Source organism: Triticum urartu, chromosome 7A (assembly GCF_056163025.1).
Source record: "Triticum urartu cultivar PI428250 chromosome 7A, HENAU_Tu73, whole genome shotgun sequence".
Taxonomy (NCBI): domain Eukaryota; kingdom Viridiplantae; phylum Streptophyta; class Magnoliopsida; order Poales; family Poaceae; genus Triticum; species Triticum urartu.
In genome coordinates, this window is record NC_141879.1 from 286,082,985 (window position 1) to 286,110,604 (window position 27,620).

The 27,620-nt window shown below is 44.3% G+C and overlaps 2 protein-coding genes across 3 annotated transcripts; both read left to right on the forward strand.

Moving 5' to 3' along the window:
* Positions 1 to 12,005: 12,005 nt before the first annotated feature.
* Positions 12,006 to 19,379, forward strand: LOC125525953 (putative E3 ubiquitin-protein ligase ARI8). 2 transcript variants are annotated; one of them, XM_048690952.2, is made up of 15 exons: positions 12,012 to 12,370; positions 13,227 to 13,348; positions 13,858 to 13,960; positions 14,085 to 14,175; positions 14,720 to 14,892; positions 15,021 to 15,122; positions 15,256 to 15,344; positions 15,842 to 15,949; positions 16,043 to 16,133; positions 16,235 to 16,324; positions 17,336 to 17,383; positions 17,505 to 17,576; positions 17,679 to 17,772; positions 17,873 to 18,023; positions 18,764 to 19,379. In XM_048690952.2, exons 1-15 carry the CDS (start codon positions 12,167 to 12,169, stop codon positions 19,020 to 19,022), a joined length of 1,797 nt encoding a protein of 598 aa, XP_048546909.1. In that variant the 5' UTR covers positions 12,012 to 12,166; the 3' UTR covers positions 19,023 to 19,379. The 2 variants fall into 2 exon arrangements, with proteins under 2 accessions (XP_087394223.1, XP_048546909.1); XM_087538097.1 differs by having other exon boundaries at positions 12,006 to 12,370; positions 17,505 to 17,772.
* A 5,269-nt stretch (positions 19,380 to 24,648) lies between these two features.
* LOC147959327 (uncharacterized) lies at positions 24,649 to 27,459 on the forward strand. The gene is made up of 5 exons (XM_087535889.1): positions 24,649 to 25,628; positions 25,714 to 25,827; positions 25,918 to 25,980; positions 26,446 to 26,577; positions 27,029 to 27,459. Exons 1-5 carry the CDS (start codon positions 25,496 to 25,498, stop codon positions 27,433 to 27,435), a joined length of 849 nt encoding a protein of 282 aa, XP_087392015.1. The 5' UTR covers positions 24,649 to 25,495; the 3' UTR covers positions 27,436 to 27,459.
* The last annotated feature ends 161 nt before the right edge of the window (positions 27,460 to 27,620 follow it).

Genomic DNA, 27,620 nt, shown 5'->3' on the forward strand with positions numbered 1-27,620 from the left:
CATCATACATGCCATTCCTTTCAATTATCATGATTTCTTCATGAGGACTCTGGCAAATGTTGCACTCTCTCCGTTTGAGTTGAAGTCCTATGCTCCTTGGATTACGAGATTCCTCAGAACAAGGTCTTCACTAAACTACAAGGCTGACTTTCAGAATCACCTCAGCTACCTGCCCCCAATTGAAGTCCTCAAGCAGACTTATTCCTCAGCTGATGAAAAGGGCAAGGCACATGCTGTCATTGATGAAGGCATTCGTCCATTGGATGGTCAGTATCGCAAAGCTACATCTTATTCCACCAATGATGACTCTGCCACTCATGATTCTGCTACACATGCATCCAAGCCAAATCCTCAAGCCACAGCTCCCAGGGTGATGACTAACCGTGAGCTGCTTCTTAGTCTTCACCACAAGGTGGATCGAAACCATAAATGGGTTAAGCGTCAGTTTGGTTCTCTTCTTCACAACATGACTGGTACACATAATGCAGTGAAGAAAAACCATTACTACCTCCATGAAGTTTTTGGTCGCACCTAGGCTATCTTATCACATCTGTATGGTGAAGAAGATCTGAAGCAAATGGGTCTCAAGGAGGACTTCGACTAGTCTGCACCTCCAGCGAAGAAATTTAAGAAAGTCAAAGTTCCTTCCTTGGTGGCCAGCTCATATTCTTCATCCCGCGACACCGATGAGTTTGAAGACTTGGACGACACTGCTGCAGGCCCTACAACAACCAACGAACCCAACAACGCTGGCACTCCTCCATCAACATGACATTCCTCAGGGGCATTAGTCCTCATTTTTCCGACCCTTTTGGTCATTCGATGACAAAGGGGGAGAAAGTTGAGTTAGTCTTCAAGCGGGTCTACCTATATGGGCGTTTTTTTATAAGTTACAACTCTCATTCTTTTGAAGACTTTGCTGGATCGAGTTGTAAACTTAAACTCTATGGTGGTCTGATACTTTTGCTGAGTTTTTCTGCATGCTTATTCCTCATTAATGTTAATGCACGCATGCTGAATTACATCAGTCACCATATTTCATCATGCATTTCAAATTCTTCATCGTATATGTTAAATGCGTGTATGAATTACAAGATATAGGGGGAGATCTCCATGATTCTACTCTTCAATGTGTGCATTGCTTCAAAAGCAAATTCCTCACTATGCACATCTTCTGAGGGAGTTCTTCTATATCTTACCATCAAATTCCTCAATTTCAGTATTTACACTCCATATGTTTATCCCCGTTGAAAACTTAACCTATATTGCCATCAATCACCAAAAATAGGGAGATTGTAAGTGCATCTAGTGCCCCTTGGTGATTTTGGTGTATTGCAGACATATAGGTTAAGGGACTGATGCGTTTTTTAGTGTACACAGGTCTATAAGTCTATGAGGAGTTTGATATTTACAGAGAAAGACGGCCCCTAAAAATGAAGTTCTTCGACTGAAGACTTTGGATTTTTGAAGACTTTCCGAAGACTTTGAAAGTGAAGAAATTGGTGTGATCCTGAAGACTTGGTATTCATTTGAGGAACATGAAGCATGAAGACCTTTGTTTTCTTTGTTTTATTTTCTCTTTCTTGAGTCATAGGAGACACCGTACTGTTAAAGGGGGTCGAGGAAATACTAAGAAAAAATTTCCAAGTGATGCTCAATGCAAATCCTACACCTACCAATCCCTTCAAGTGAAGCCATTGAAAATCTCATACAGTTCAGTCAATTTCTTCAGTGTCAGAGATGAAGTTCTTCTGGTCCCTGAGGAATTTGTTCTGACTGAGGAGTTAGGAATTCGCCAGTGCGGATTGCCTACACAGTGAGGAACATGATAGCCCTAAGGAATTTGATACTCAAAATTCCGACAGTTGTTGTGCTATGCGCCAGCTGTCCCAAAATATCTACCCACCTAACGGTCATATCATTGAAGGGCATTTATGTCTTATCATGTCAGGCTGCTCCCTAGGCTATAAATAGCCGCCCCCTACAACCACTAGCTGGTTGGCTGCTCCGAGAGAAACTGACACTTCTCATTTGAGAGCATCCCATCCTCCAAGGACTTTGAGTGAAAATCATCAAGTGAGGAAAACCCAAACACCTACAAACCCAAAGTGATTGAGCATCACTGAAGAGATTGATCCTGCGTGGATCCGACGCTTGTTACCTTTGAAGACTGTGCATCTTCCAGACGGTTAGGCGTCATGGTCTAGAGCATCCAAGAGGAAATAGTGGATCGCCAAGTGACCGAGTCTGTGAAGGTTTGGAAGTCACCTGAAGACTTACCATGAGTGATTGGGCGAGGTCTGTGTGACCTTAGCTCAAGGGGAATACGGTGAGGACTGAGTGTCCTGAGCTGCGTGTTCAGGACTGGGTGTCCGGGACTGTGTGTCCTCATGTTTAAATACCTAGCCGCCCTAACCAGATGTATAACTATCACAACCGTTGGAACTGGTCTACCAAATCATTGTCTTCACCAAGCTACCCTGGTTCCATTTCCTCATTTCTGTGTTGTGTACCTGTTCATATCTGTTTGAAGACTTTGACTGAAAACCTTCTCTATTTCCTCAGTTCAATTTCTTCAGTCTGTTTGTCTTTATCCTATATTATCTTGTGTTTACGCTTTCTGTACTCTGTGGTTGTTTTCATTTCATCATGGAGACCATGCTCATGCACTGTTATGTTTACTTCTGAGTACTTATTCCGCTGTAAATAGTTCTTCACTCAGGAATTTCCTCACCCTGAATTTTCTCAGTGAAGAATTCATAAAAATCGCCTATTCACCCCCCTCTAGTCGATATAACGCACTTTCAGATAGCCTATCAATGCTGCTGGATTCTGTCAAGATCTTATATCGGAATGTTTAGTTTTGATCTGAACATAATTATTGCCTTGCTGCGATGCTTTCCATCTCTGGAGAATTTATATATAGAGGTGATGATTTCATGCACATTGAAAGCCCGTATATATTGTACTAGAATTAACCGTTTAGCCGTCGCTCTTTCGACATACTCTTTGTTCAGACCTTAACTGTTTTCAATCTTCATGTCTACTTAGGCAGTGCTATCACATGGAAAAAATGTATAACCAATCGGTGGCGTAATAAGCACCAGGATTTTCTTAGTTCTCATGACATTCATTTGAGGACAATAACGACGGAAGGATATGCATCCAACCAGGCAAACAGAAACTTTGTCACATTCTTCCTGTTGAATGCGAGGTTATTATTGTCCATGAGGCTTAAGTTTTACCGGAAGAGATTTCTCACGGATGGACATGTTGGACAACAAAAAAGAAGTTTCAGGTGGATAAATGGGCTTCTAAACGTGCTAGGCTTCTATTTACAACAAGTTATAGTCATCCTGAAATATATTTTTTGCACAGGATGTTGATTTTATGGATCAGACCGATCCATTTGTTTGTGGCTGCGAAAAAGAGTTGTTGGGTTAGATGTTACTGCCATGTTCAATCTGGGTTTTGTCTAAAAATTTGATGAATTAATCATTGGGCTTTTTGTACCGTTTGTAAGCTTGAGTTGCATGTTGTTGCCCTCGTACTCCCCTCCACCTGCCACTACACTGCCGCATCTTCCACGGCTGCTATTTGTTCCCGTCTGAGGCCTCGCCGTCATTCTCCGCCTTGCTTCGCTCGCTGTGCCCGCTGCCGTCTGGCGTTGTCAACATGATCAACAACCTATCGCAAAAAAAACATGATCAACAACCAACAGGAATCAGGAGATGACTGTGTGGAGGGGCTGACAATAGGGACCCACCAGGGTCATTGCATTACGTAAGCAGGTGCCTCGTTATTACAAGCCAAAAAAATACTTCCTCCTAATTCCTCACTGCTAGAAAATCACTTAAATGTCTTAAAAGGTCAAATGACCCCTGAAATTTTCCAAAATTTGACATGACAGTTGTATTATCACTATAAAATTTCTCGTTCATTTAAAACACCATCTGTTGTCACTTTACTCCAAATTCATCTTTCACAGCTAATAAAAAATATGTACAACATCACACACAATTGTTTTTTAGGAACTGTTTGCGACGAAAATATCTGGGTCTATTTAAGTCTCCCTCCTTAACCTTCGCCGGCTCGTCTGCTCCAGTGCTGGCAACCCCCAAATCCACGAATCCCAATCCACATTCCCGCACCCCCTTCTTGCAAAGATGACACCGTGGAGACGCTTCGTGAAGGCCCGTACGATGGCCGCGTCCCCCCCCCCCGAGCGCCTCCGCCTGCACCGAGAGTGCCGTCGCATCCGCATTGAGCGCGACCGCTTTCGCCGAGAGGGCGTCTGCGACAGCCGACAGGGCAGTCATGGCAGCCGAGACGGCTACAGCTGCTGCTGCGATGGCGGCTGCAAACGCCGAGAGCGCTCGAGCTGTCGTCCGTGCCGCCGATGTCGCACTAGCCCGGGTCGAGCCCATCCACGTCAAGATCGAGGATGCACACGCCAAGATATTCCAGGCCACCTCGGACTCCAGCATGCAACCCACATCTGAAAAGGCGGCGGTGGCCATGAAGCACCTGCTTCCTCATGAGGTCACCGAGCGGGAGCTGGAGATGCAGGAGGCGGCGAAGATCGAGGAGCGCCGGGAGGAGGAGTTGTGCGTGGCCGAGGTCGAGGTAGAGAAGAGTCTGTCCGTCGAGGAATCGGCGGTGGAGTACCAACGCGAGCTCTGGCGCGGCCACTACTACGAGTACTACAACCTTGAGGGCGGCGCCGACGACGAGGACGAGGACGCGGTCGACTTCAGCAAGGGGAACGCGGAGTCCACCAACCGCGACATGTCGTCAGGACAAGTCATCGATGTCTCATCTCACACCGGCGATGCATAGGCCGGCGCGGCGGTGGATTTGTTAAAATTACACAACGAGTCGATAACACTAGGGACCCAGCAACTCGCGCAATTGTTTTTTTAGTTTCAGAGACGGAGCTCAACTGCGCGCTGTGCGGGGATTGTGTCCCGTCTAGCCCACGCTTACGCTTTTATTTAAGCACATGACGAGCCCAGTTGATATCTTTTTTCTTTCTGAAAATAGCTACTCAGTTCTTTTTTGGAGAACACCAAAATCGAGGCCTACTTGTTCTTCTCAGCCCTGCTGGGCAGCAAATCTTTCAAGACGAGGAGGGAGGGATGTAAAGTAGTAAAAAATGGGCTTCCCCAGAAAATGGGCTATAAGTTGTAAGAAATGGACTGTAAATTTTTAAACCAAAGCCAACCGGCAATTACATTAAAATATCTTTTTTTCTGGATTTCTCTACTCCTTACTCTTATAAAAACCAAAGCCAACTGGCAATTACATTAAAAGAACGTCTTTTCTCTCATAAGATAAACTACTCATACAAATGCATCTTCATGTTCCGTGCAACGCATGGGCATCTTGCTAGTTAAGATTTTAAATTTCATTCATTTTTTTGGCGGAGAATTGTATTTTGAATTTTATTTTGATATAATTTTTTAAAAATTATTTTTAATGTAACTCGAAATTTCATGATTAAAAGAGTTCGGACCCATCAAAATATAAAAAATTTCGTTGAATTTTTTAGAAGTGCCCAGAATATATGGTCTGTAATGCTAATAAAAAAATATGGACAATATCCTTAAGAATTAGCAAATGGGCTGTAAATTATTGAAAATAATGGCTAATGGGTTGTATGTTGTTTTCCACATATTTGGAGGCTGACTTCTGGGCCTATTAGGTTGACGATGACGTTGTCCTAATTTTTTTTGACGCGTACGCAAGGCTTTGTTAACTTAGTCAACACAGAGCAGTGACCGTTGGATGTCCATCCAACGGCCGCCGTGCTTCTTCAATCTCTGATCTTCCTGCTCCAGCCGCCCAAACCAGCGCCGATGGGACTGCCTGTTCCCTCCCCCCATGGCTGGCTGTGCTGCCGCCAGGCCATCCCTCTACACACCCGCACATCCTATTATTTTCCGGCGACGTCAGCCTCACCCCGCAGCCGACCAATCAGCGCTCGTACACCCCTCAGTGTGGGCATCCGCTGTGGTGGCTTCGCTGGCTCTAGGTCATTCCCTTCCCGGGCCTCGCCTCGTCCACCGCGTTTGTGCTCTCAGCGTGATGAGATCAACATGGTCAACAAACAACGGCCATCGGAAAAGGCTGACAGTAGGGTTCCACACAAAGAAATGCATCCTTATTACGCGCAAAATAATGATTTCTTCACCTGATAGCTGGGACCCACCGGAAGGGCCTTTATATTTCTTGAAAAAATGTCCCCCCCGCTGTCAGCTCGGACCCACCAGCTATATGTTCGCACATAAGGAAGTGCCTCCTTATTACAAAAAAAAAATGAATACTCCCCCTGCTAGCTGGGACCCATCATTGTGGGAGGCTGACTTGTGGGCCTACTAAGATGACGGGGACGGATGGTTTGTCAACTTAGTCAATATGAACGATTCTAGCTCTAGTGACTGTATGATGTCCATCCAACGGCCGTAGTGCTTCTTCAACATCTGGTCTTCTCGCTCCAGCCGCCCAAAGCAGCGCCGGTCGTGCCGTTTGCTCCTGCCTCCCGTGGCCGACTGTGCTATCGCGGAGGCCTCACCGCCCCCTATTACTCCCATCGCTGGCCAGGCCATCCCTCCACTCACCCACACCCCCTATTATTCTGCGGCGACGACAGCCTCACACCGAAGCCGAACTAGTGAACCCGCGTACTCCTCTCGGCGTGGGCATCCACTGTCGCGTCTTCCACGGCTCCGCGTCGTCCCCTTCCTAGGCCTCGCGCGTCATCCACTGCCCTGGTGCTCTCGGTGCGGCGTGGTCAACGTGGTCAAGGAACGACTTCCATCGGAAGAGTACTGTACGTGAAGAGGCTGACAGCTGGGTCCACGGCCGCAGCAAGGAAGTGTCTCCTTATTTCGCGAAAAATAATGATTCCTCCACCTGACAACGGGGACCCACCGGACGGGCCATCGTATTTCACGAAAAAACGTTTCCCCTGACTGCTGGGACCCACCAGCTACATCTTCGCACGCAAGGAAGTGCGTCCATATTACGGGCAAAAAAATGATTCGCCCCCCTGACTGCTGGGACCCACCAGCTACATCTTCGCACGCAAGGAAGTGCCTGACAGTCGGGATCCACCCGGTCGAAGCGTACGTAGCGTTGTTATTCTGGTCGCGAACGTGTGCGTACATACTGGTCGATCGGTTTGTTTGCAGGCTGCAGTGATGAACCGTGGCTGTATAAAGAAGGGCACATGTGGTAGTAGAGGCGCGCATGTAGCATGTACACGTACGTACAGCAACCAAGGTGCAAGAAAGTAAATACGGCCACGTATGTACATACGGGCGGGGTCTCGAACGCCTACTCGCGCATACGTACGATCAGGGCTAGTGTACATGGCTGTGACTGGGTCGGAACGGAGAAACTGCGTCGTCGTCGTGTTCATGGGGAGGCAACGAAATGCGTCGTGTTCATCGGAGGCAACGGAACGCGTGCTGTTCATCGGGAGCCAACCGGCTTGGACGGAACATGCGATGGAAACGAGGCCTGGCGTACCGCAGAACGGAGGAAACTGCCTTGTGTTCGACCGACCACGGTGGAAACGGGATCCTGTTCATCGGGAGGGGTCTGGCATACCGCAAAACGGAGGAAACATACTTCTCTTGGACCTCCTATGGTCGAAACGGGGTCCTGTTGATCGGGAGGGGTGTGGCGTACCGCAAAATGGAGGAAACAGACTTGTGTTGGAGCGCTACGGTCGAAACGGGGGTCCTGTTCATCGGGAGGGGTGTGACATACCGCAAAACGGGACTCCACGGGATACTGTTCATCTCCACCGTCGACCTCCTCCAGCCTCCACGGGCTATTGTTCATCCACCGTCGACCTCCTCCAGCCTCCACCTGTGACTGTTCATCCACGGGCTCCTGTTCATTCAGCCTCCACCGGCTACTGTTCAACCAGCTCTCTCCATGGGGTCCTGTTCAACCACCCCTCCACGGGCTACTGTTCATCCAGCCCTCCACCGACTACTGTTCAACTAGCCCTCCACTGGCTACTGTTTAACCAGCCATCCACCGGGCCCTGTTCATCCAGCCCTCCACGGGGTCCTATTCATCTACCGGCTCGATCGATCGGGATACTGTTCATCTAGCGGCAACAACCTCTACTATCACGGGTTCATGTTCATCCAACCCCCACCGAGAATTGTTTATCCAAACTCCCCAGCAACGCTCACTGTTCATCCAGAGGCAGTATCGATCGATTTCAGTTAGCAGCAGTAGCGAAGGAATCGCTTGATCGGGTTCAGTTAACAGCCATCGATCGATCACTCAGGTTCAGTAACGCGTAGCCTGCAGTGCAATCGCTCGGGTTCAGTTAGAGCCCAACGCCTCGCTCGGATTCAGTCAGAGCGCAACGCCTCGCACACACGCGCGTACGTACGAGAGAAACGCGCATCGCTCGGCCCACGACCAGCCACCGTAACCGGGAACTCTCCGATTTTTTTCTTGCCCTCGCTTCTACCACGGTTTTTTTCGTCATGAACAGCCCAAAGAATGTCATGCAGCTGCGTCTCCGGCCCGCCCAGAACGAAATGCCCATTTTCTGTCATGATTTTTTGTCATAGAAGTAGGACCCCATCACATCTATGATGATACCAGGTTTTGTCACAATTATTGTCATAAGTATGACAAAATTTTTTTTTGTTCGGCCCAAAATGTCACGGTTGTTTCTTTTTTTTGCAGTGTATCAATTGTTCAACAGTAATTTGTTCACCCACCGTTTGCTATTTTTCTCGGGAGAAGCCACTAGTGAAACCTACGGCCCCCGGGTCTCTTTCTCATATTATTTTTCTTTGCGTTTATTTTCAGATCTACTAAACCAAAAACCCAAAAATATATTGCTGTAATTTATTCTTATTTATGTTATTTGGCGTTCGATCTATCAATCTATTATAAATTTACCTCACGCCCGTTTGCCTATCTTGAGGCGCCGTACCCCGGAAGAGATTGACAACCCCTTTAACACATCGGGTTGCGAGGAGTTGTTATCTGTGTGCAGATGCTGTTAACATTGTGTTGCTTGGTTCTCTTGCTGGTTCGATAACCTTGGTTTCATATCTGAGGAAAATACCTACCGCCGCTGTGCTGCATCATCCCTTCCTCTTAGAGAAAATACTGACGTAGCTTCAAGCGACATCAGCTGCTGACGCGGGTAGGGGCCCCTCGAGTTGCTTGGGAGGCGGCGACGCGGGGAGGGGAGGGAGGAGTGGAGGAGGGGCGACATGTGAACACAAACACACATAACAAAAAGAGTAGTCCATCCAAAGAAAAAGAAAATATAGAAGGAAAGAAAAAAGAGTGCGAAAGCACGTTCCAAACACACATATAATTGAAACGATAAATCTTACATAGTTACGATTGAAACGCATTAAATATGATACTACTCTAATACCGATAGAAATAGAGTGACTAATACTTAATTATTATATATGATAATACTCATAAAACATGTGAACACAAACACACACACGACAAGTAAAGAAAGTAGTCCATCTAAAAAGGGAAACGATTAAAATCAACCGGCCGATCACGACCTGCCGCACACGCAGCCGATATGAGTTTGATCCTACGATGCACGACCTCTAATCAACCGGCCAGGACCTTCATCATTGGACGCCTCTGCCACCTTTACAATTTTTCTGCAACATCATCTATGTTGTAAAGTCCTTTCGCAACAACATCCATGCTGCAAAAAGGTTAAGATGGTTTTTCCCTGCAACATTATCTATGTTGCAGAAGTTCTTTCGCAGCGACACTCACATGTTTCAAAAAAGCCAAGACAAAAATAATAATTCTATCACAGAACCTCTATTGCAAATGTTTCTGTAACAAAAGGTCTGTTGTAAAGGGTTGTGAACATTGTCTTTGTTGCAATTGTGACGAAAGGGGTAAGCTGATGGATGGCCTCGGCCGTGGAAGCGACAAAGATCCGCCGACTGGCGCAGCGTTGCCCATTAATAAGGAAAGAAAGAGAAAATAGTGGTGTGAAAGCACGTTCCAAGCACACGTGTAACTGAAGCAAGAAATCTTAATATTCCATAGTTATACAAGAAATCTTAATCTTACAGAGTTTTCTTTTTGATAATTAATACTCCTTCCTTCGTTCCATCAAATGATTGTATCACTTACAAGGAAGAGATGGTGGCGAATCCATCCAGACACTAAGAGTAGAGTACTAAACTAATTTAGCTAGTTCATGAGCAGCCTAATTACAATCTCTATTGCAATGCGCAAACAAAACATGGTTAAAATCTAACTTCATGAAGAAACATTCATCGATAATGGCACTTACTACAGAATTCGAGCCACCTTCATTAAGATCATTGACAACCCCTTCATTATCCGAGGCCACTTCAATCTTGCTGCAACCGAGCATACGTGCCAAATTCAGTCTGAATCTAAGTGCTATTGCTTCAGCTGTGAAAGCATCGTAACAAGAACTCTTCAGCTGTGCTAAAACCAATTACCCCAAAAAGAAGATGTCGACTGAACAGAGTTTCTGAGTTTCTTGATCATAGAGGTAATTGGAATATTGATCTTCTAAATGAACATTTTTGGCCGGTAGACGTGCAAGTGATCCAGAGCATTCGAACATCACCAAGCCAGGATGATGATTTTCTTGCATGGTTTCCGGGCAAGTTTGGGCAATTCTCAGTCAAATCGGCCTACCATTGGGCGATGCAGGAGCACATATGACGTCACAACCCAGGTGCTAGCAGCTCAAGACCTGAGGGGGATCGCGCATGTTGGAACTGGGTGTGGAAGGCCCAAGTACCACATAAAATGAGAACATTTGCATGGAAGGTCTCGGTTGGCGTGTTAGCTACTACAGCATGCAAAGTAAAGCGTCACATTAGCGAATCTGAAGTTTGTCGGCTGTGCGGAGATTCAAAGGATGACTCATTTCATGCATTAATAACATGTCCAAGCTCTGTCGCGATATGGAATACAATGAGGCAGGTTTGGCCACTCACGACTAATGATGAGTTAATCTACACGGGGCCGGAATGGTTAATGTCACTGCTTGCGGATAGGACAGAGAAGATATGTGCAATGATTATCATGTTGCTTTGGCGTATATGGTCTGTACGGAATGACCAGTTGCACCATAAAGCCACTCCACCGCTTGACATCACAAAAGACTTTTTATGCAGCTATTTATCTTCTTTCAATCAGGCCCAGAAGCACAGCATTGAGGATATCATTAAAGGAAAAATGACCGTCGATGAACAGGTGGCCATCCCGGCTCCTATTAGTGCTAAACGTGCACCCTGGCCAAAACCTCCCCTGGGATGGGTCGCACTATCTACGAATGGATCATTTGTGAAGGAGACATGACTAGCTGGGTCCGGCATGGTGCTTAGGGATTCCAAGGGGGAGGTTATCTTCTCGGCTTATCGGTACCTGTTCAACTGCAAAGATGCCCTTGAAGCAGAGATTAGCGCTATTCTTGAAGGATTGTCAATGAGTATACAGCGGTCAGAATTGCCAATTGTGATCCAATCCGATAACGCGGCCGTTGTTGCTGCATTGACTGATGACTCGTTGGACCGTTCTGCATATGGTCATCTCATGTTGGAGATTAAGAAAACTCTGGACTCGCGTGGGTTTATTCCGTTGAAAATTGAGCGTCATCAAAATATAGTTGCTCATAGTTTAGCTAGTATTGGAAGATCTGGTGGTAGCACCGCTTGTTGGTTGCGCCGTGTGCCAGACATAGTTACTCATGATGTACTAGCAGACTGTAATTCTGTTTCTGAGGAATAAAACCCACATTATCCCGAAAAAAAAGAACTCTTTCGTTTGCAGCGGCAATAATAAACTTCAATCTTACAGGGTTACGATCGAAACGCATACTACTCCGATACCGACACGAAGACAGAGTGACCGTACTAGTTGCAATACTCTCCGGCTCCGGCCCTTCGGAAAACCCGAAAAGACTCATTAAAAAACCCACCACCACCACGGTGCCGCTGCCGACTCGCCCACGCAACTCCATCGGTCTCGCCTCGCACATCTTCCTCACCGCCTCCTACCCCCGCCCCGCCCCGCCCACCTCGCCGGAACCCTACCTCCTACCCCTTCGCGCCCCTGCCCGATCCGCCGATCGTCAGACTTGGCAAGCGCAATGGACTCCGACTCCGAGATGCCCGTCGCCAGCGACGAGGAGATGGTGGACGACGAGGACTACTACTACTACAGCGACGAGGGTGAGGGCGATGACGGGGACGCCAGCGGCGGCGGCGCCTCCGGCGACGAGGATGTATCGGCCGGAGACTACGAGGGCCGGGAGGCCGAGGGGAGCGACGAGGCCGTCTCCACGCGCGAGCAGGTGAGCCGGTGAATCAATCCATATGGCCGGACACAGATCGGGCCCTTGCTTCCGTGGTGCTTTCGCCTTTTTGGGGATTGTTAGGGTTTGAGACCAAACGGGCTAAAAGAACACTATAGAGTAATAATGTCACATCCACTCGGAAAGGTGAACAGTTCTTGGTTAGTTCTTGGCTGCTTTAGCGGTGAGCGGTGGCCTGTTGCCTGATGCTGAACGGAGCGGTTCTCTTGGGAGACCGGTTGCTAAAAATAAAGGGGCTTGCGGGGTGTGAGTGTGACGATTAATGAGATTTGGCATTTGAATGTGGGGAATTTTTCAAGGAGCATTGATGTTCATTGCCAAACTGTTAGCCTTTGTTAGAGCTGGCTTGTTCTGCTTGTAGCTGTTGCTTTTAGTTATAATCCTTGTTGTAGTTAGTCAATGAGTCAAGTATTTCAATAAGGAGTAAGATAGCGAGTCAAGTTCTTGTCTACAATTCAGTGGGTCAAGGCAAGAAGTCTTGGGCTGTAACAAATCCACTAAGTTGGTTCTGTACTACTCCCTCCGTCGTTATAGATAAGGGGGGAAAGCTTAGTCAGCTGCAGCAATCACAACACCAAAAGAGAAGAAGGAAACATGCTTTGGCTGTGTGAGGCAGCAAGTCATGAAACAAATCGTAGTACTTGCGTAATAACTTTCTGTCCTGAGCTGGAGAACCAGTTGGATACTGTGTTTTTTCTGGAAAATCAAGTTGTTCTTTCTTTACATGATTTACAAACTGGCATTGCGTTCCCTTGTTGCATTAGTCTTCCATGTCATATTGCTCATTCTATATGCTTGAGTTCTCTAAAAGAGTTCTTGTTCCTGCTATCTACAGAGATACATTGTTTTATCCGAAAAGGATATATCTGAACGCCAAGAGGAAGATATAAGCGAGGTATCTGCATTACTGTTGATTCCAAGGGAAGAAGCATCTGTCCTTCTTCACCACTATAAATGGTCAGTTTGTTATCTCAGTCCAGTAATTCCTAGTAATATTTGGATTGTGCTCTGCAATACACAGGCTACTCAACTGCGTATGTCACATCTAAACATAATATTCTATGGTTATAATCTCTTTCTAACTTTCTACTAGTTCTAAAGATGCTCTACGAGCATACCACCTGATTGGTATTTCAAAAATTTCTAGTGTAGTTTTAGATAGAGCCCGCAACTGTTCCTGCAAAAATATCCTCCCGAGAATAATCCTATAATTGTGCCTTTTTATCCATATATCTTGTATCTAAAGTTCTAAACACCAGACATTGATTTTCTTTTTTAATTTTTGTGCCTTACGTTCTTTGAATTTACTCATTTCACCTTGATTGTGAAGTTTTACGTAAGGCAATGCACACACTTTTCTTGCTTGTTGGTTGGAAATTGAAGAGTTGGATCTTTTGGTACTATTTGGAAGTAATGTTGTTTATTTGTATTTGTTCTCTGTTGATACGTTTTAGTTCTTTGTTCAGGGACATCAGCAAGGTGAATGATGAATGGTTTTCTGATGAAGACAAAGTCCGTGGTATTGTTGGCTTACTTATGAATGGAACTGATATTCATAACTCGAGGAAGGTATGTACTATTTGTTAAAATATTGGTACTTCTGTTTCCTATGTCGGATCAGGGTCTTGATGCCCCATTGGCTCTGGATGTATGTATACCATTTTCTAACCTCTGACAGTTGTTTTGGTTGCAGCTAACTTGTGGAATATGTTTTGAAGGGTACTCTTCAGATATGATGAGTTCTGCGGGCTGTGCTCATTTTTATTGCCATGAATGTTGGGAAGGTCTCTCTCTCTCTCTCTCTGTGTGTGTGTGTGTGTGTGCTTGAACGTCTGGTCAAATTACTGTCTATTTCTCTGCTTCTGACTTTCTGAGTACCAGTTCTTTCATGCAGTTGTAGGTAAGCATGCATAGCACACTTACCACAAAATTATTTTATTTCGCCTTGTTGGCTTTCCCAAATTTATTTTGTTTCGGTGGCTGTGATTTGAGTAATGTTTGACATGTGTCTGTGCTTAAGACATGATGATATTATGAGTAGGACATAGAAGGTTTAGTTTTGATTTTCTTTAAAGAACCTGAAGGTTCGAAGTATTCTACTTTGCATCCTTTCGTTTTTGATAGATATGCATTAGGCACAGTTGGGTGATATATCCTGCTGTGAAGGTTAAGATTTAAAGGTTTCACAAGATCTTTCACGTGCATGCAATGTTAATGTCAGTTAATTTTTGGTCCTATGATGCTACTATCCAACTCTCCTGTTTCACACTTATCTCTCCATTTCAGTCTTTATTATGAAACTTCTGATATTTATGTCAAAATTTGTAGGTTATATCAGCGCTGCTGTAAGTCAGGGTCCGGGATGTTTGTCATTGCGATGCCCTGATCCATCGTGCAGTGCTATTGTTCTTCAAGGCATGATAAATAAATTAGGCAAACACGAAGATAAAGAGAAGTATGCACGATTTGCCTTGCGTGCATATGTGGAAAGTCGCAAGAAGGTAAGCTGTTCGCACAATTATTTGGGGGGCTTTCTTGTTTATACTTTATACTTGCAGATACATTAGCAATTCTGATATTATGTACTTTTTATGTTACACCTTTATGTAATCTTAATTATTTCGTGCAGACGAAATGGTGTCCAGCTCCTGACTGTACATGTGCAGTGGAATTTGTTAGTGATGTAAACTATGATGTCTCATGTAACTGCACATTCCGATTTTGCTGGAATGTGAGTGCTACTGCTTCCATTTTCCCTGTTGTTTCTGTTTTTCCTAGCGATTGGATGCTTCTGTTTTAATCTTTTATTGGTTCTAGTGATAATACATGCTTTGGATTCACTAATGCTCGTTCTATGTTTCCAGTGCACAGAAGAAGCTCACAGACCAGTGAACTGTGAGACTGTTTCTAAGTGGATTCTGAAGAACAGCGCTGAATCTGAAAATATGAACTGGTTGGTTACTTGCTCAGTATAGTAATATTTGATGTCTTCTTATCCTTCACCTCAAATACTATGTTTGCGCTGCTAGTGGTCAGTTCAGATAAATAGATTATTATGTAAGCAGTTTCCTGATTTTGTGTGGACTGTAGGGCAGGTTGGTTGATACATGATCTGTTCACATTTTCCATTTTCTTACCTAATAATTAAAAAAACCAGACGGGGCCTCAGTGGTTTCTGGTTGCCTACTTTTTTTTTTGTTAATGGACACTTGGAAGTGGTTTATTCGTTCATTCAATTGACGTGTTCTGCCATTTATTTGAAAAATCTGAACTGAGCAATAGAGGCACAAGTGAAGATGCTGCTATATGTTAGTAATAGCAGGAGCATATACAATTAAATTGGTGTATCAACATGATGAATGGGAGTTCGCCCATAAATGTGCTAATGAGTATTTATGTTGCTTCGAATCATATCAGCTGGCTTAACATTTCATGGGTGCTCATTTTCAGGATACTGGCTAATTCTAAGCCCTGTCCAAAATGCCAACGACCGATAGAGAAGAACCAGGGATGCATGCATATGACTTGCACACCTCCTTGCAAATTTGAGTTTTGCTGGTATATTTCACTGCCCATTCTTGATGAAAGGCGTTGAGATTTACAGTTATCATGTTTTCATGCTTGTCATTTGATTTTCTTTGAACATTTTAGGTTATGTCTGGGTTCATGGGTAGAACATGGTGAGAGGACTGGTGGCTTTTATGCTTGCAATCGCTATGAATCGGCAAAGAAAGAGGGAGTTGTACGTTTTTTCGACTATGCATCTGTACTCTATTTTTATGGCCCTGTGTGGTTCGCTGTATTGTTTGCTACTCTTCTTTAACCTAATTAGTTATGTTGCAGTATGATGAGGCTGAAGCAAGGAGGGAAAGGGCTAAACACTCACTCGAGAGATATATGCACTACTATGAACGCTGGGCATCTAATCAGACAGTATGTTCAAGATACTTAAGTTTGGTGTCTATGAGTTCTCTGTTTCTATGATTACCACACATGCAGCTTGCATTATTCTCCTGCTCATGAGTTACCTTTATGTTTTTTTACCCTTCTCACCTACCTGGACAAGTATTGCATTATCCACAAATGCGTCTTGCATTATTCTCATGGTCATGAGTTACCTTTATGTTTTCTAACCTCCTCACCTACCTGGACTACTATTGCGTTATCCATGCATCTTAGAATGTGCTATTCAGCTACATTACAAAGCCGCGGCTACAGCTGTCGGTGCAGTAACCTAACCAAAGAAGACAAAAGATGAGATACTAGATGGGAGACAGACTCTGGCATCAGCATACATGATAATTTCTCTGTACAGAAAAAAATAGGCATATTACTCTACAAATGCAGTCAAGGTACTAAGATTTTAGCTACCAATGTGTCCAAAAGTTTCTGGAACACTTAGTCTCACAAATTACAGTTTTTAGGAATATCACAATTGAAAATCATAGTCACATAATCATGCTTTAGGGTCTGAAAAATCAAACACCTTATATTTTTTTGGTGGAGGGAGTATTAGCAAAGTTGTAACTCTTGCAACCTTGTTTCATCAGACATCCTAAACAAATTAGGCTGGTAAAAAGGTCGTCTTATGAAAGAACCGTCGAATACAGACAACTGCCCTAACTCTCTTGAAAAACAACCAACACCCTTCAGCTGTTAGCATCTTCTCAGGACCATCTCTTTAGCTTCGTTGAGGCTTGTCCTTTTCGTGAGCTTCTTCTGATGAGTAAGTATTGTGTCCATGATTATACTTGGTTGGAGCACTAACCCAAGTCCTAATAAAACCAAATATTTTTTCACTTGCATTGTCGTGTGTATTACCTGACCAGTTGGCAAACATTTTTTTAATTTGTTGGGCATGTCTATGATGAATGGTTAGACGAAGTCTTTTTTCATCTATATTAAGTTTCTGTGGTGCTGATGTGCTGATGTGTCTATTGACAGTCGAGGCAGAAGGCAATATCAGATTTGCAAAAGGCGGAAAAGGAACAAGTAAGGATCTACATTATGTTATTGGCACTGCCTTAGTGCTCCAGATCTGAGTTTTTCTGTTTGTTCTTTCCTGATTTGCTCTTTTATGTAACACTAATTTTGTTTCTCTTATGTGCTAAAGCTTGCAAAGTTAACTGATATTTATGGAATACCGGAGACACAACTGAAGTTCATTATTGAAGCTTGGTCACAGGTTTGGTGTCATAGTTTTATGTTATGGTCAAACAGACTTTTGACTCTTTGTACTCAGCAAATCTTCTTATATCTGATGATGCATCACTACACTGCATTACAGATTATAGAATGCAGGCGAGTGCTTCAATGGACGTATGCGTATGGCTATTATCTCGAGGACAAGGTCAAGAGTGGATTTTTTGAGTATCTGCAAGGTTGCTATTTCTGTGCATTTACAAAAGTCGTCCATAATTCCAAAGGTTTTTCACATGCTTGCAAAAATCTTAGAACTTCTGTAATCCTAAATGTTCACAGGTGAAGCTGAGTCTGGTTTGGAACGTCTCCATCAGTGTGCTGAGAAAGATCTGCTAGCGTTTTTGCCATTCTCAAAACATGATACTACTGAAGATCATCCTTCACCAGCTGAATTTGGTGAATTCCGTGTGAAGCTTGCTGGTCTGACAAGGTATTACAGACTTGCAGTCTTCATATCGTTGTGTTATCTAGTTAATATATGTTGGTTCTTCTTCCTTGAGTTTTCTCTTCTGCTCATTGGAGCTTATTCTCTCTTCGAAAGTTGAACTGAACTTGACCAAGGGCCAGTTCTTTTGCTGGCTTCTAGAATAAGCTGAAATTAGCTACTCCCTACCCAGCTTATTCTAGAAGCCCAACCAATATTTTTTTTTAGATTAGCATGCACACCGCTTGGTGCTGAACAGATGGTAAAAGTGAGAAATCGTCTAGCATTGTTGTTTAGGGTTGGGAGAGTAGGTGCAGATAAAGAGAAGCTAGCACCCAAGCTAAGCTAAATAAAGCACTTTTGATTAACTTTTGTGTAGTTTAAATGATAATAATTTAAAATCCTTAGCACTACAGGTGGTGCTAACAGATGTTGTAAAAGAAGTTTATAGGGTTGAATGGTGGGAAGGCTGATGTGTCAACCTAATTTTTGGGTGCTAAGGATGCTGATGCTCTTTGAAATTGTTGATTCTATTAGATAACATTGCGAGAGCCCAAATTCATCAAAATAGTGGTACATGAAAGGCATTTGGATGGGTGAATCAACTAGGCTTCTCTGATTCACTGGTCATGCTAATTCTGATTAGTGTTCTGTGCAACGCATTATGCAATGACATTTTGTCTGAGCAACATGTTTCCATGCTCATAGATGGCCATTGTGATGTGCTTATATACGTTGTGCTGCAGTATAACTCGGAATTACTTTGAGAACCTTGTTCGAGCATTGGAAGATGGGTTGGAGGATGTCCAGTGTGCCGGAGAGGCTGCAACCTCAAGCAAGGCCACCAACTCGAAGAAAGGAGGAGCTAAAGGCAAAGCGGCGAAGAAGCAGCCGTCCAGATCATCTTCGGACCATTCTGATGATACTTGGCCATGCGAGCGCTGCACATTTCTGAATCCCTCTTCAGCGGATGCGTGTACTGCCTGTGATAAGCAGCGGTACTAGTAGATTAATAAACGGCTCAAAAGGCAGTGACGCAAGAAGCTCAAAGCGCATGAAAACATGTGTGTGCTTTATGCTTTAGAAGGTGAAGCAGAGCTCTCAACGGGTGCAACGGTGTACATAAGAAAGGTCGAAGGTCCGTCCTATGCTTTATGTAGATCCAAACGGATATCATTGGTTACAAGGTCAATGTGCTTTCGCCTGTGTGTTGTAAATATTGGTTACGAATAGGTGTAGTGTGGTGGGTTTCTTCTGCGGTTCCATCCACCTTGCTCCCTTCGTTTCTCCTAACCTAAAACATATTAGGTTAAGTCTTATCAAGAATTGTTTTATTAATATATGATTTCTTTTTGTGGGGAATGTGTGATCTATGCGATCTGAAATTGTTGTTTCCAAAACATTTACTGGTACTACTTCCTCCGTTCCGAAATATACATGTTTCTAGAGATTCCAATAGACTACATATGAAGCAAAATGAATGAGTCTATACTATAATACATCTATATACATTCGTCTGTAGTCCATATTGAGATCATTAAAAACACATATTTAAGACGGAGGGAGTAGTGAATTTATATCATATAAGCCAAATATTAATTGAGAAAGTCTTGGACAAAAACTGAACGGAATGTAATAATTCACACTATGAAATGGGGGAGCACTGACCAGCTTGAGGAAGTGAACAGCAAACCAGTGGGTTCTTTTTGTGCCTGCAAATCTTTTAGCAGGTGTCATGAAAATTATTGTTATAGACTTGCACTTTTAGTTCATGTTTTCCAGCAGAGAAAGATGTATGTACTCATATGAGAAAGATGTACTCCCTCCGTTCTAAAATAATTGTCTCAATCTTAATATAATTTTGTACTAAAATAGTTGAGACATTTATTTTAGGACGGAGGATTATGTACATATGGTAGGGCAGGCTCATCATGTCCATGGGGAGAGCTGCTCTTATTACATCCGTCCTCACACCGCAAACTACCCATCACATCATGTTGTTTGTCGTTCCAGTCGGCACCATGTAGGAGGTTAACAAGTTAGAGAGAACCCCTTAAGATTTTGTTGGCTGTGGTATGAATGGAAGGATCTGAATAGGACATGGGTTGAGCTTGGCAACCCATGCGATGAGTCAGATAAGGACTTTTTTCGAGCGAAATTGCATAGGAGCACTCGGCGACTACGCCCACTGAAATCTTCTCCATCAATTCTCATTGGGATCCGCAATTGCTATATTAGTTTTTTTTTTAAAAAGGGGCTCCCCGGCCTCTGCATCAGAATGATGCATATGGCCAACTTTATTAATAAGCAAATAGGTTCAACAAAGGTCATAAAGCCGAAGTGAAAGTAAAAAAAAAGCTCACATAGAGCCTATAAAAAAGTAACCATAGCGCCACAACCGGCCGGCATCAACAAGATAAGGAACTAATTGCATATCCTATTACATGACTGCCATCCAAACCGGTTGAAAATATCCCGTGCTACCGTCTCCCATCGGATAGATCCAGTAACCAAACGCTCTCCGGTTTCCGTCTGAGTGAGTAGCGATCACATACGGATCAAAGCAGTGGCTCGGAAGATAACCTGCGAAAAGTGAAAAATTGTTGTTCTATTAAAAACCAAGTCATTTCTGCAGTTTCAGACTGCCCAGAATAAAGCACACACTCCTACGCGAATGTGTCTCGCTGTTTCGGCCTGTATCCCGTTAAGTCACGTTCAAAATAACGTGCTAACAGAATTCGGAGGGTTAATATTAAAGGCTATGTGCACCGTCCGCCATAGCACTTTTGCCAAGAAAAAGGTGTTTGATGGTTTCATCCTGATCACAAAAACTGCACCTAGTAGGTCTTGTTCAGTTGCGCTTTGCCAGATTGTCCTTAGTTAAGATGACTTGTTTATGAACAAATCACATAAACACTTTAATTTTCAAAGGAACTTTGACTTTCCAAACATGTTTGGAACTAGGAATGGAGCTGGAATTGATAACATCGAGATACATCGATTTAACTGTAAATTCCCCATTCCTAATAAGCTTTTAGCGCAACTGATCGGGTTGTTGAGATAACTGGACCCCCATCAGTCTACGCACTAAATGGAGCCAAGCCTCCCAACGATTACTGGCTAGCATTCTCCTGAATTGAATATTGAGGGGGATGGACTGAAATACTGTTGCAACAGACGCATCACGTCATTGAACAATATTATAAAGAGTCGGGTATTGAAGCGCGAGGGGTGTCTCTCCTAGCCAAGTATCCTCCCAGAAACACGTGTTGGTACCATCTCCGATTATAAACTTGGTCCTATTGAAAAAAGCTGATTTGACTCTCATCAACCCTTTCCAGAAAGGCGAATCCATCGGCCTTGCCATCACTTGGGACAAAGTTTTAGAGTGAAGATACTTACTACGGAGAATCTGTGCCCATTTGGCCTCTGTCTCTACAGATAACTTAAACATCCACTTGCTCAGAAGACATCTATTCTTGACCTCGAGATTTTCAATGACAATACCCCCTTAGTCTTTTGGTCTACAAATAATATCCTATTTGGCGAGTCTATATTTTTGTTTTAGTTCATCGCTTTGCCAGAAGAAACGGGATCGATAGAAGTCCAGTCTTTTCCTAACTCCAACCGGAACCTCAAAAAAAGACAGAAGAAACATAGGCATACTCGTGAGGACCGAGTTAATGAGAATTAACCGGCCTCCGTATGACATGAGTTTGCCCTTCTAGCAGCCCAGTTTCTTCTCAAAGCGATCCTCAATGCATTTCCATTCTCTGTTTGTTAGCTTATAATGGTGAATTGGTATACCTAGATACATAAAAGGTAGAGTCCCCAATTCGCACCCAAACAATTGCCTATAAGCCTCTTGTTCCTCCTTGGCTCTTCCAAAACAGAACAATTCGCTTTTGTGAAAGTTAATCTTTAACCCGGTCAATTGTTCAAATAAGCATAACACCAACTTCATATTTGTTGCTTTTGCCAAGTCATGCTCCATAAAGATGATATTATCATCAGCATACTGTAAGATGGACACACCTCCATTCACTAGATGAGGCACCAAACCACCCACCTGTCCAGCTTCCTTAGCCCTTCCTATTAGAATTGCCAACATATCAACTACAATGTTGAACAAAATAGGAGACATCGCATCACCTTGTCTAAGGCCCTTATGTGTCTTGAAGTAATGACCTATGTCATCATTCACTTTAATTCCAACACTCCCTTTTTATGTGAAAGATTCACTTTAATCACTATATTAGTTGATATGTATTCATAGTTTCTTCGTCGCGTATTCGCCATGCACTCATCAGTATATCCGCACTATAGTCCACGCGCTTCGTATCTCAACCACCATCTCCCCACCTATCCAACAGTGTTCAATGCACAAGCTCCTCCCAACGAGTGCACTTTTTACCGCAACCTGCTTCTAGTCCTCAATCTGCTCGTTGTACTCTACGTGGGGTTAAAGGTCCCCTGAGCAATGACATGATACATCATCATTCCTCTGTCCGCGTGTGCTGGACATGGATTACCAACTACAATACTTGTATTTTTTAATCCAAAGCACCTAACCTGGTTGCTATGTGTTAAGAAATTGGAATGATCTGCTATTATTGTGAATGTTATTTGTGTTTCTGCGACGGATCTCCATTTTGTCCCGTGCATTTTCTTAATCATCAAATAGTACGTCGTACCGTTCCGTCTTGTTGTAACGCGCGGTAATTTTTTTTACCGGCATATGTACTTTTCTCCACACACCTCATTTTCACACACTAACATTTACCAACGCCATTGTCTTACTCCATACACTCAATGCGTCCTAAAAAGTCGTTCCTTATCTCTGCATTTAGTGACTTTACATGTGAATTAACACATGGGCCCCACCACACTGCCTTGCTCAGTGCATGCGCTAAAAGAATCGAGCTCCTCAACCTCAACTACGGTAGCAGACAGAGTTGGCATCTCTGTAACAACCATTTGCGCTATGCCAGCCACACACTCGTCAGCTATCAAATCTTGGGGTGAACTGAAAATATATACTAAGCGATTGCTGGTTAAACCATGGGAATAAGAACTGATTCGGCCCAACCGCCATTCCCCTAATAAGCAAGTAATCTGAGAATGCTTAACTTCCATGGCTAATGGAACCCGGATCCATCAGTAGTACTGATGCAGGAATCATCTCCTTTCCCTAAAAAGCACCTGCTAGAGTTCGAAGCGATGGATTTGATTTTACCCGCAGCGGTGTATGAACTTCGCTGGATATGGGATGTGGGGAAGATGAACAATATCCTCTTGGACCGGATCCTTGCTTCTTTTCGATTTGGTAATGGAGGGTAGACGACTGGATGTAACGCATAATGGCCTCACTCTAACACAGAATAGAGTTAATGCGACGCGGCCCTGTTGTGTACTTCAATGCTCGCTGCACATCTATTAAATGACAATGCACAAGGTACGAGCTGTTCCGATGTATGCTTCGGTCAGTATTCACATATGGGAAATCATTTCCTCAAAACATGCACGCATCCCAAGCTAGCACGACAGCGTACATGATTTCAATGAGTTGCGTCGCCGAGTGCTCCTAATTCGTTTCCCCAGCTACCACCATCATGCTAGGGGACGAAAGAAAGGCGTAATTTTGGCACTCCTCGTGGCTTCACGGGGAGAAGCCAAAAGATACCCTATCTAGCATATTTGAGAGTTTTGCCGGGAGAAGTGCCACTGTTCAGGACGCTATCCATAATCACATGTGTGTAGCATCTTCAATGGCTTTGTAGTGTTGCACCTTGAACAATTCCATGTTCTTTGGGAGAAAATTCAGTACATGCAACTCACTGGGGGACTCCAAAGACATTGTCTGTCAGTTCACGCCTCCGGGGTCTCGGCCTACATGGCGCTGTTCGCTGGGGCCACCTCCACTAACATAAGAACTGTTGTGTGGAACAACTAGGCCCCTCCAAAGTGCAAATTTTTCGCCTGGCTCATGCTCAAAACATGGTGTGGACTATGGATGGCCGACAAGCTTCAGATGATACGGTGGCCTAACCATGGACTATCAGCTTTGTAAGAGAGAAACCGAGACAGCGGCACACTTGCTCTTCAAATGTAGGTTCACCATCACGGTGTGGGGATCAAGAATTGGCTTCGCATGGACGAGTTATAGACGGTTGGACCAGGATGCTTGCTTACTACGAGTGGTGGGAGAGGATGGTCCTCCACGCTAGACACCGATGCAAGGCGAGAACCACTCTTCTCATGTTGGTGGTTTGGGTGTACGGAGAGGAATGTGAGGGTCTTCCAAGGTAAATCTTCCATGCCTTTCTAAGATTGTGGGGCAAGGATAAGAACCGGATGATTGCCGGGGCAAAGAAATTGAGTTCTAGCATATGTCGCGAGAGTAGTTTTTTGCGTTTTTGTGGCATTTGTGGAGGAGTAACAGACCTGCAAAGTCCAAACTGTGTTCCAAGCCCCTTCTTTATTAATGAGATGGAGTCAAAGCTTGTGACTCCGTTTAAAAAGAAAGGACGCCGATAACTGCCACACGTGTGGTATCTAGGGGGGTGTGCCGCACGACCTGTGTGGCATAGAGGCAGCCCCGCCCGCACGACGGTGTCCGGGTGCACCCAGCCATAGCCTGCACATCCGTTGTGTGGCACAATCGCCTACACGTCCGGGCGAGAGACCCCGCTGCCCGCCTTCGAGCCACATTGCGACCTGCCGCCGTTGTCTCCTACCTCTCGACCGACCAATATTCCCCTACCTCCATCGTCTTCCTTCTCTAGTTGCCATGGCAACCAGACCAGATCTCTAGCGCCACCCCACCCCACCCCCTCCCGATCGACGGAAAACACGAGAACGAGCAAACAGGTCGTTCTCCGATCTCCTCCTCTTTCTCCTCCTTCCCCTGTCCCAAATAATTGTACTTCCAGATTGCCCACGAAGATGGCGACTAGATCCACACTGTCACGGCAAACAGACCACGGATTAGTGTTTATTCCCCTTTGCCAACCAACGTATGCAAGATCTGCCATGTTCTATCCTAGATCTGATCTAAGCTTGTAGATTGGGTTGCTGCCAGTAGGTGCTCCGGAAGGATGTGTAGGATTCACTAAAATTAGGGAAGAGAAAAGGAGCAATTTGGGTGGTACATAAGGATGGAGAAAATTAGTTGCCACCTATCTTTGCTGTTAGTTGCCACCTATCTTTGCTATTGGTTGCCACCATGTTATGTTGTTACTTGCCATCATATTATGTTGGTTGTTGCCGTCGGTTCAAAATGATAGTTAGCATCCATATTGTAGAAAAGAGAATGAATGTGCATGTCCTACTTGCCAGGATGTATTGGTTGTTTATGGAAGAAATGTGATAAAATTGTTGTGTTTCCTTTTATGTGGAAATAGCAAAAATGCATTTCGAATAGTCGTGCGTTCTTGTTCATGCAGTGACTGAAAACACAGTGGGAGAAAAGCAGAAAAATGAATCATGAAGACGGCACTGATCCTTGGTTTTCTCAACGGCCGCAAGCGGCCCCTTGGGATGCAATAGAGTACAATCAACTCATTTTCGCAGGACCGTTGCTGCCACTACTAGAGCAGTACACGAACATAGGTACGATGCATGATAAAAAAGTGACAGTTGACATGTTTGTGGGCATGAACATTTTACTTATGTGCTACAATGTCCTTGTTCGCAGGTTCTTATGACACAACCACACAGACAGGGATACCATGGCAAGTTCCAACACATGGTGCTATTGCCGATAGATGTACAGGTGACCAACTTCAAGTAGCAAATGTGGAAAGTCAAGGTAACACATAGAAAAATAGCATAATGATGTGGTCAAAAAAGAACTCTTGCAAGGATGGCAAGACTTACGAGTTTTTTGAAAAAAACGCAGGACCATCAAGCAGCAAGTGGCGACAGGCGGCAACCGGGTACCTGCCATCAATGTCGTACACAGGTGAGTCGTATGAAGTGATCTCGCGGACAGTGCATAAGAAAAAGGAACTTAGGTGACATTGGTGTTTACGTGGTGTGACGACAAAATTCAAAAAAGGAGGACATTGACGTTTGCTGCTGTTAGAAGTAGGAAAAATGATGGAAAGTGCATCTGCCAAGTCTGGTGACCTATAGTTTCCACATGTGGACAATCTGCATGTGTCAGATTGAATGCATGAGTGACAGTGGTAGTACGTGAATGCACGCAGTTGCCATATCTGGACAAATGCAGTTGCCATGTCTGAATAAATGTAATTGACATGTCTGGGCAACTGTAGTTGCCATGTCTGGACAACTGTAGTTGCCATGTTTAAACAACTCTGGTTGCCAAGTGTGAACAACTCTGGTTTCCATGGTTGAACCACTATATATGCCATGTTATAGAAACTACGGTTGCCATGCATTGACCAACTCCTCATGATCACAGGTTGTTACGGTGGAACCACAACAACAATGGTATCGTGGCAAGCTTCACCGTTACAGGCCATCGGTATTGCAGATAGAGCACATCAAATTGAAGTGACAGACCAGCTCCGATTAGCACATGCGGCACAACAAGGTAAAAATATGTGAACCAACAAAAAAGTGCATTTGCTTTTGTGGAAAAGCATGGGGGAAAGTGGATTTGTCATGGTGGTGGCGGCAAACTACAAATGCTACCAAGTGAATGTGTCCAATAATCGTATATGGTCTTCAGGATTTGTCAATTACTGTCTGCGTGTAAGTGCCATTTGTGATTAACTCCATTTGCATCGTGGGCTCGTATCTAGAATGCAAGTTTTGATATTAAAGATGCTGGTTGCCATGATTTGGCAGCAAGAGCTGCCATGTTTGGTCAATTGTAGCTGCCATGGCTGGAAAACTGCAGTTGCCATGCATGGCCAGATGCAGATGCTCAAGGCTTGCTGTATGAATGATATCATGCCAAATCAGATGCAGTTGATATATTTCATTACGATAAACATGCCATTCAAGCAATATTGCTTACACATGTACCTGTTTTTTTGTAGGAGCTTCAACTACAATCAATAGCGGCACGACAACATCTACTGCGGGGACCTCGGAGCACACGGAAGGGGCGTTCCATGAGCAAGTCACTAATGCTGCCACAAACAATGCAGAATCAATGTTAGAACTGACAATCGTTGTAGCAATGACGACAAGCACGCCTGTGCACACCAGCACAAGCAACATTCAAGCAGATGAAATGGCCGCCAATACTAAAGTGAGTGATGAAACTGATGACAAAGCGCAAGGGGAAGAAGAAGACGGGCATTCGGAAATTGTGATACCTCAACCACCATATGCTAGGCAGAAATTTGGTTCGTTTGAAGATGCCAAGGAATTCTACCATAGATATGCAATGTTTCATGGGTTTGCGGTGAACACAGAATATCATAGGAAAATAAAAAACTAACGAGTACAACAGAGGTGAGGTAAGGTGCTACAAGGCATGAAGGAACAAGAAGGGTAAAGGTGTTGTGCCTGTCGTGCCGGAACGAAAGAGAGACATCATTCTCAAGATGGAATGCCCTGTCTGGTTGAAGCTAAACACAAATGGAGCATGGTGGGTGGTCACCGAATATTTCGACGAACACAACC

Coding starts and splice junctions, on each gene's coding strand:
- LOC125525953 (XM_087538097.1), top strand. CDS start 12,167: ATGGACTCCGACTCCGAGATGCCCGTCGCCAGCGACGAGGAGATGGTG. Junction 15,123..15,255: donor CATTCCGATTTTGCTGGAAT/GTGAGTGCTACT, acceptor CTATGTTTCCAG/TGCACAGAAGAAGCTCACAG. Junction 18,024..18,763: donor AAGCTTGCTGGTCTGACAAG/GTATTACAGACT, acceptor GTTGTGCTGCAG/TATAACTCGGAATTACTTTG.
- LOC147959327 (XM_087535889.1), top strand. CDS start 25,496: ATGAATCATGAAGACGGCACTGATCCTTGGTTTTCTCAACGGCCGCAA. Junction 25,828..25,917: donor AGCAAATGTGGAAAGTCAAG/GTAACACATAGA, acceptor AAAAAAACGCAG/GACCATCAAGCAGCAAGTGG. Junction 26,578..27,028: donor AGCACATGCGGCACAACAAG/GTAAAAATATGT, acceptor GTTTTTTTGTAG/GAGCTTCAACTACAATCAAT.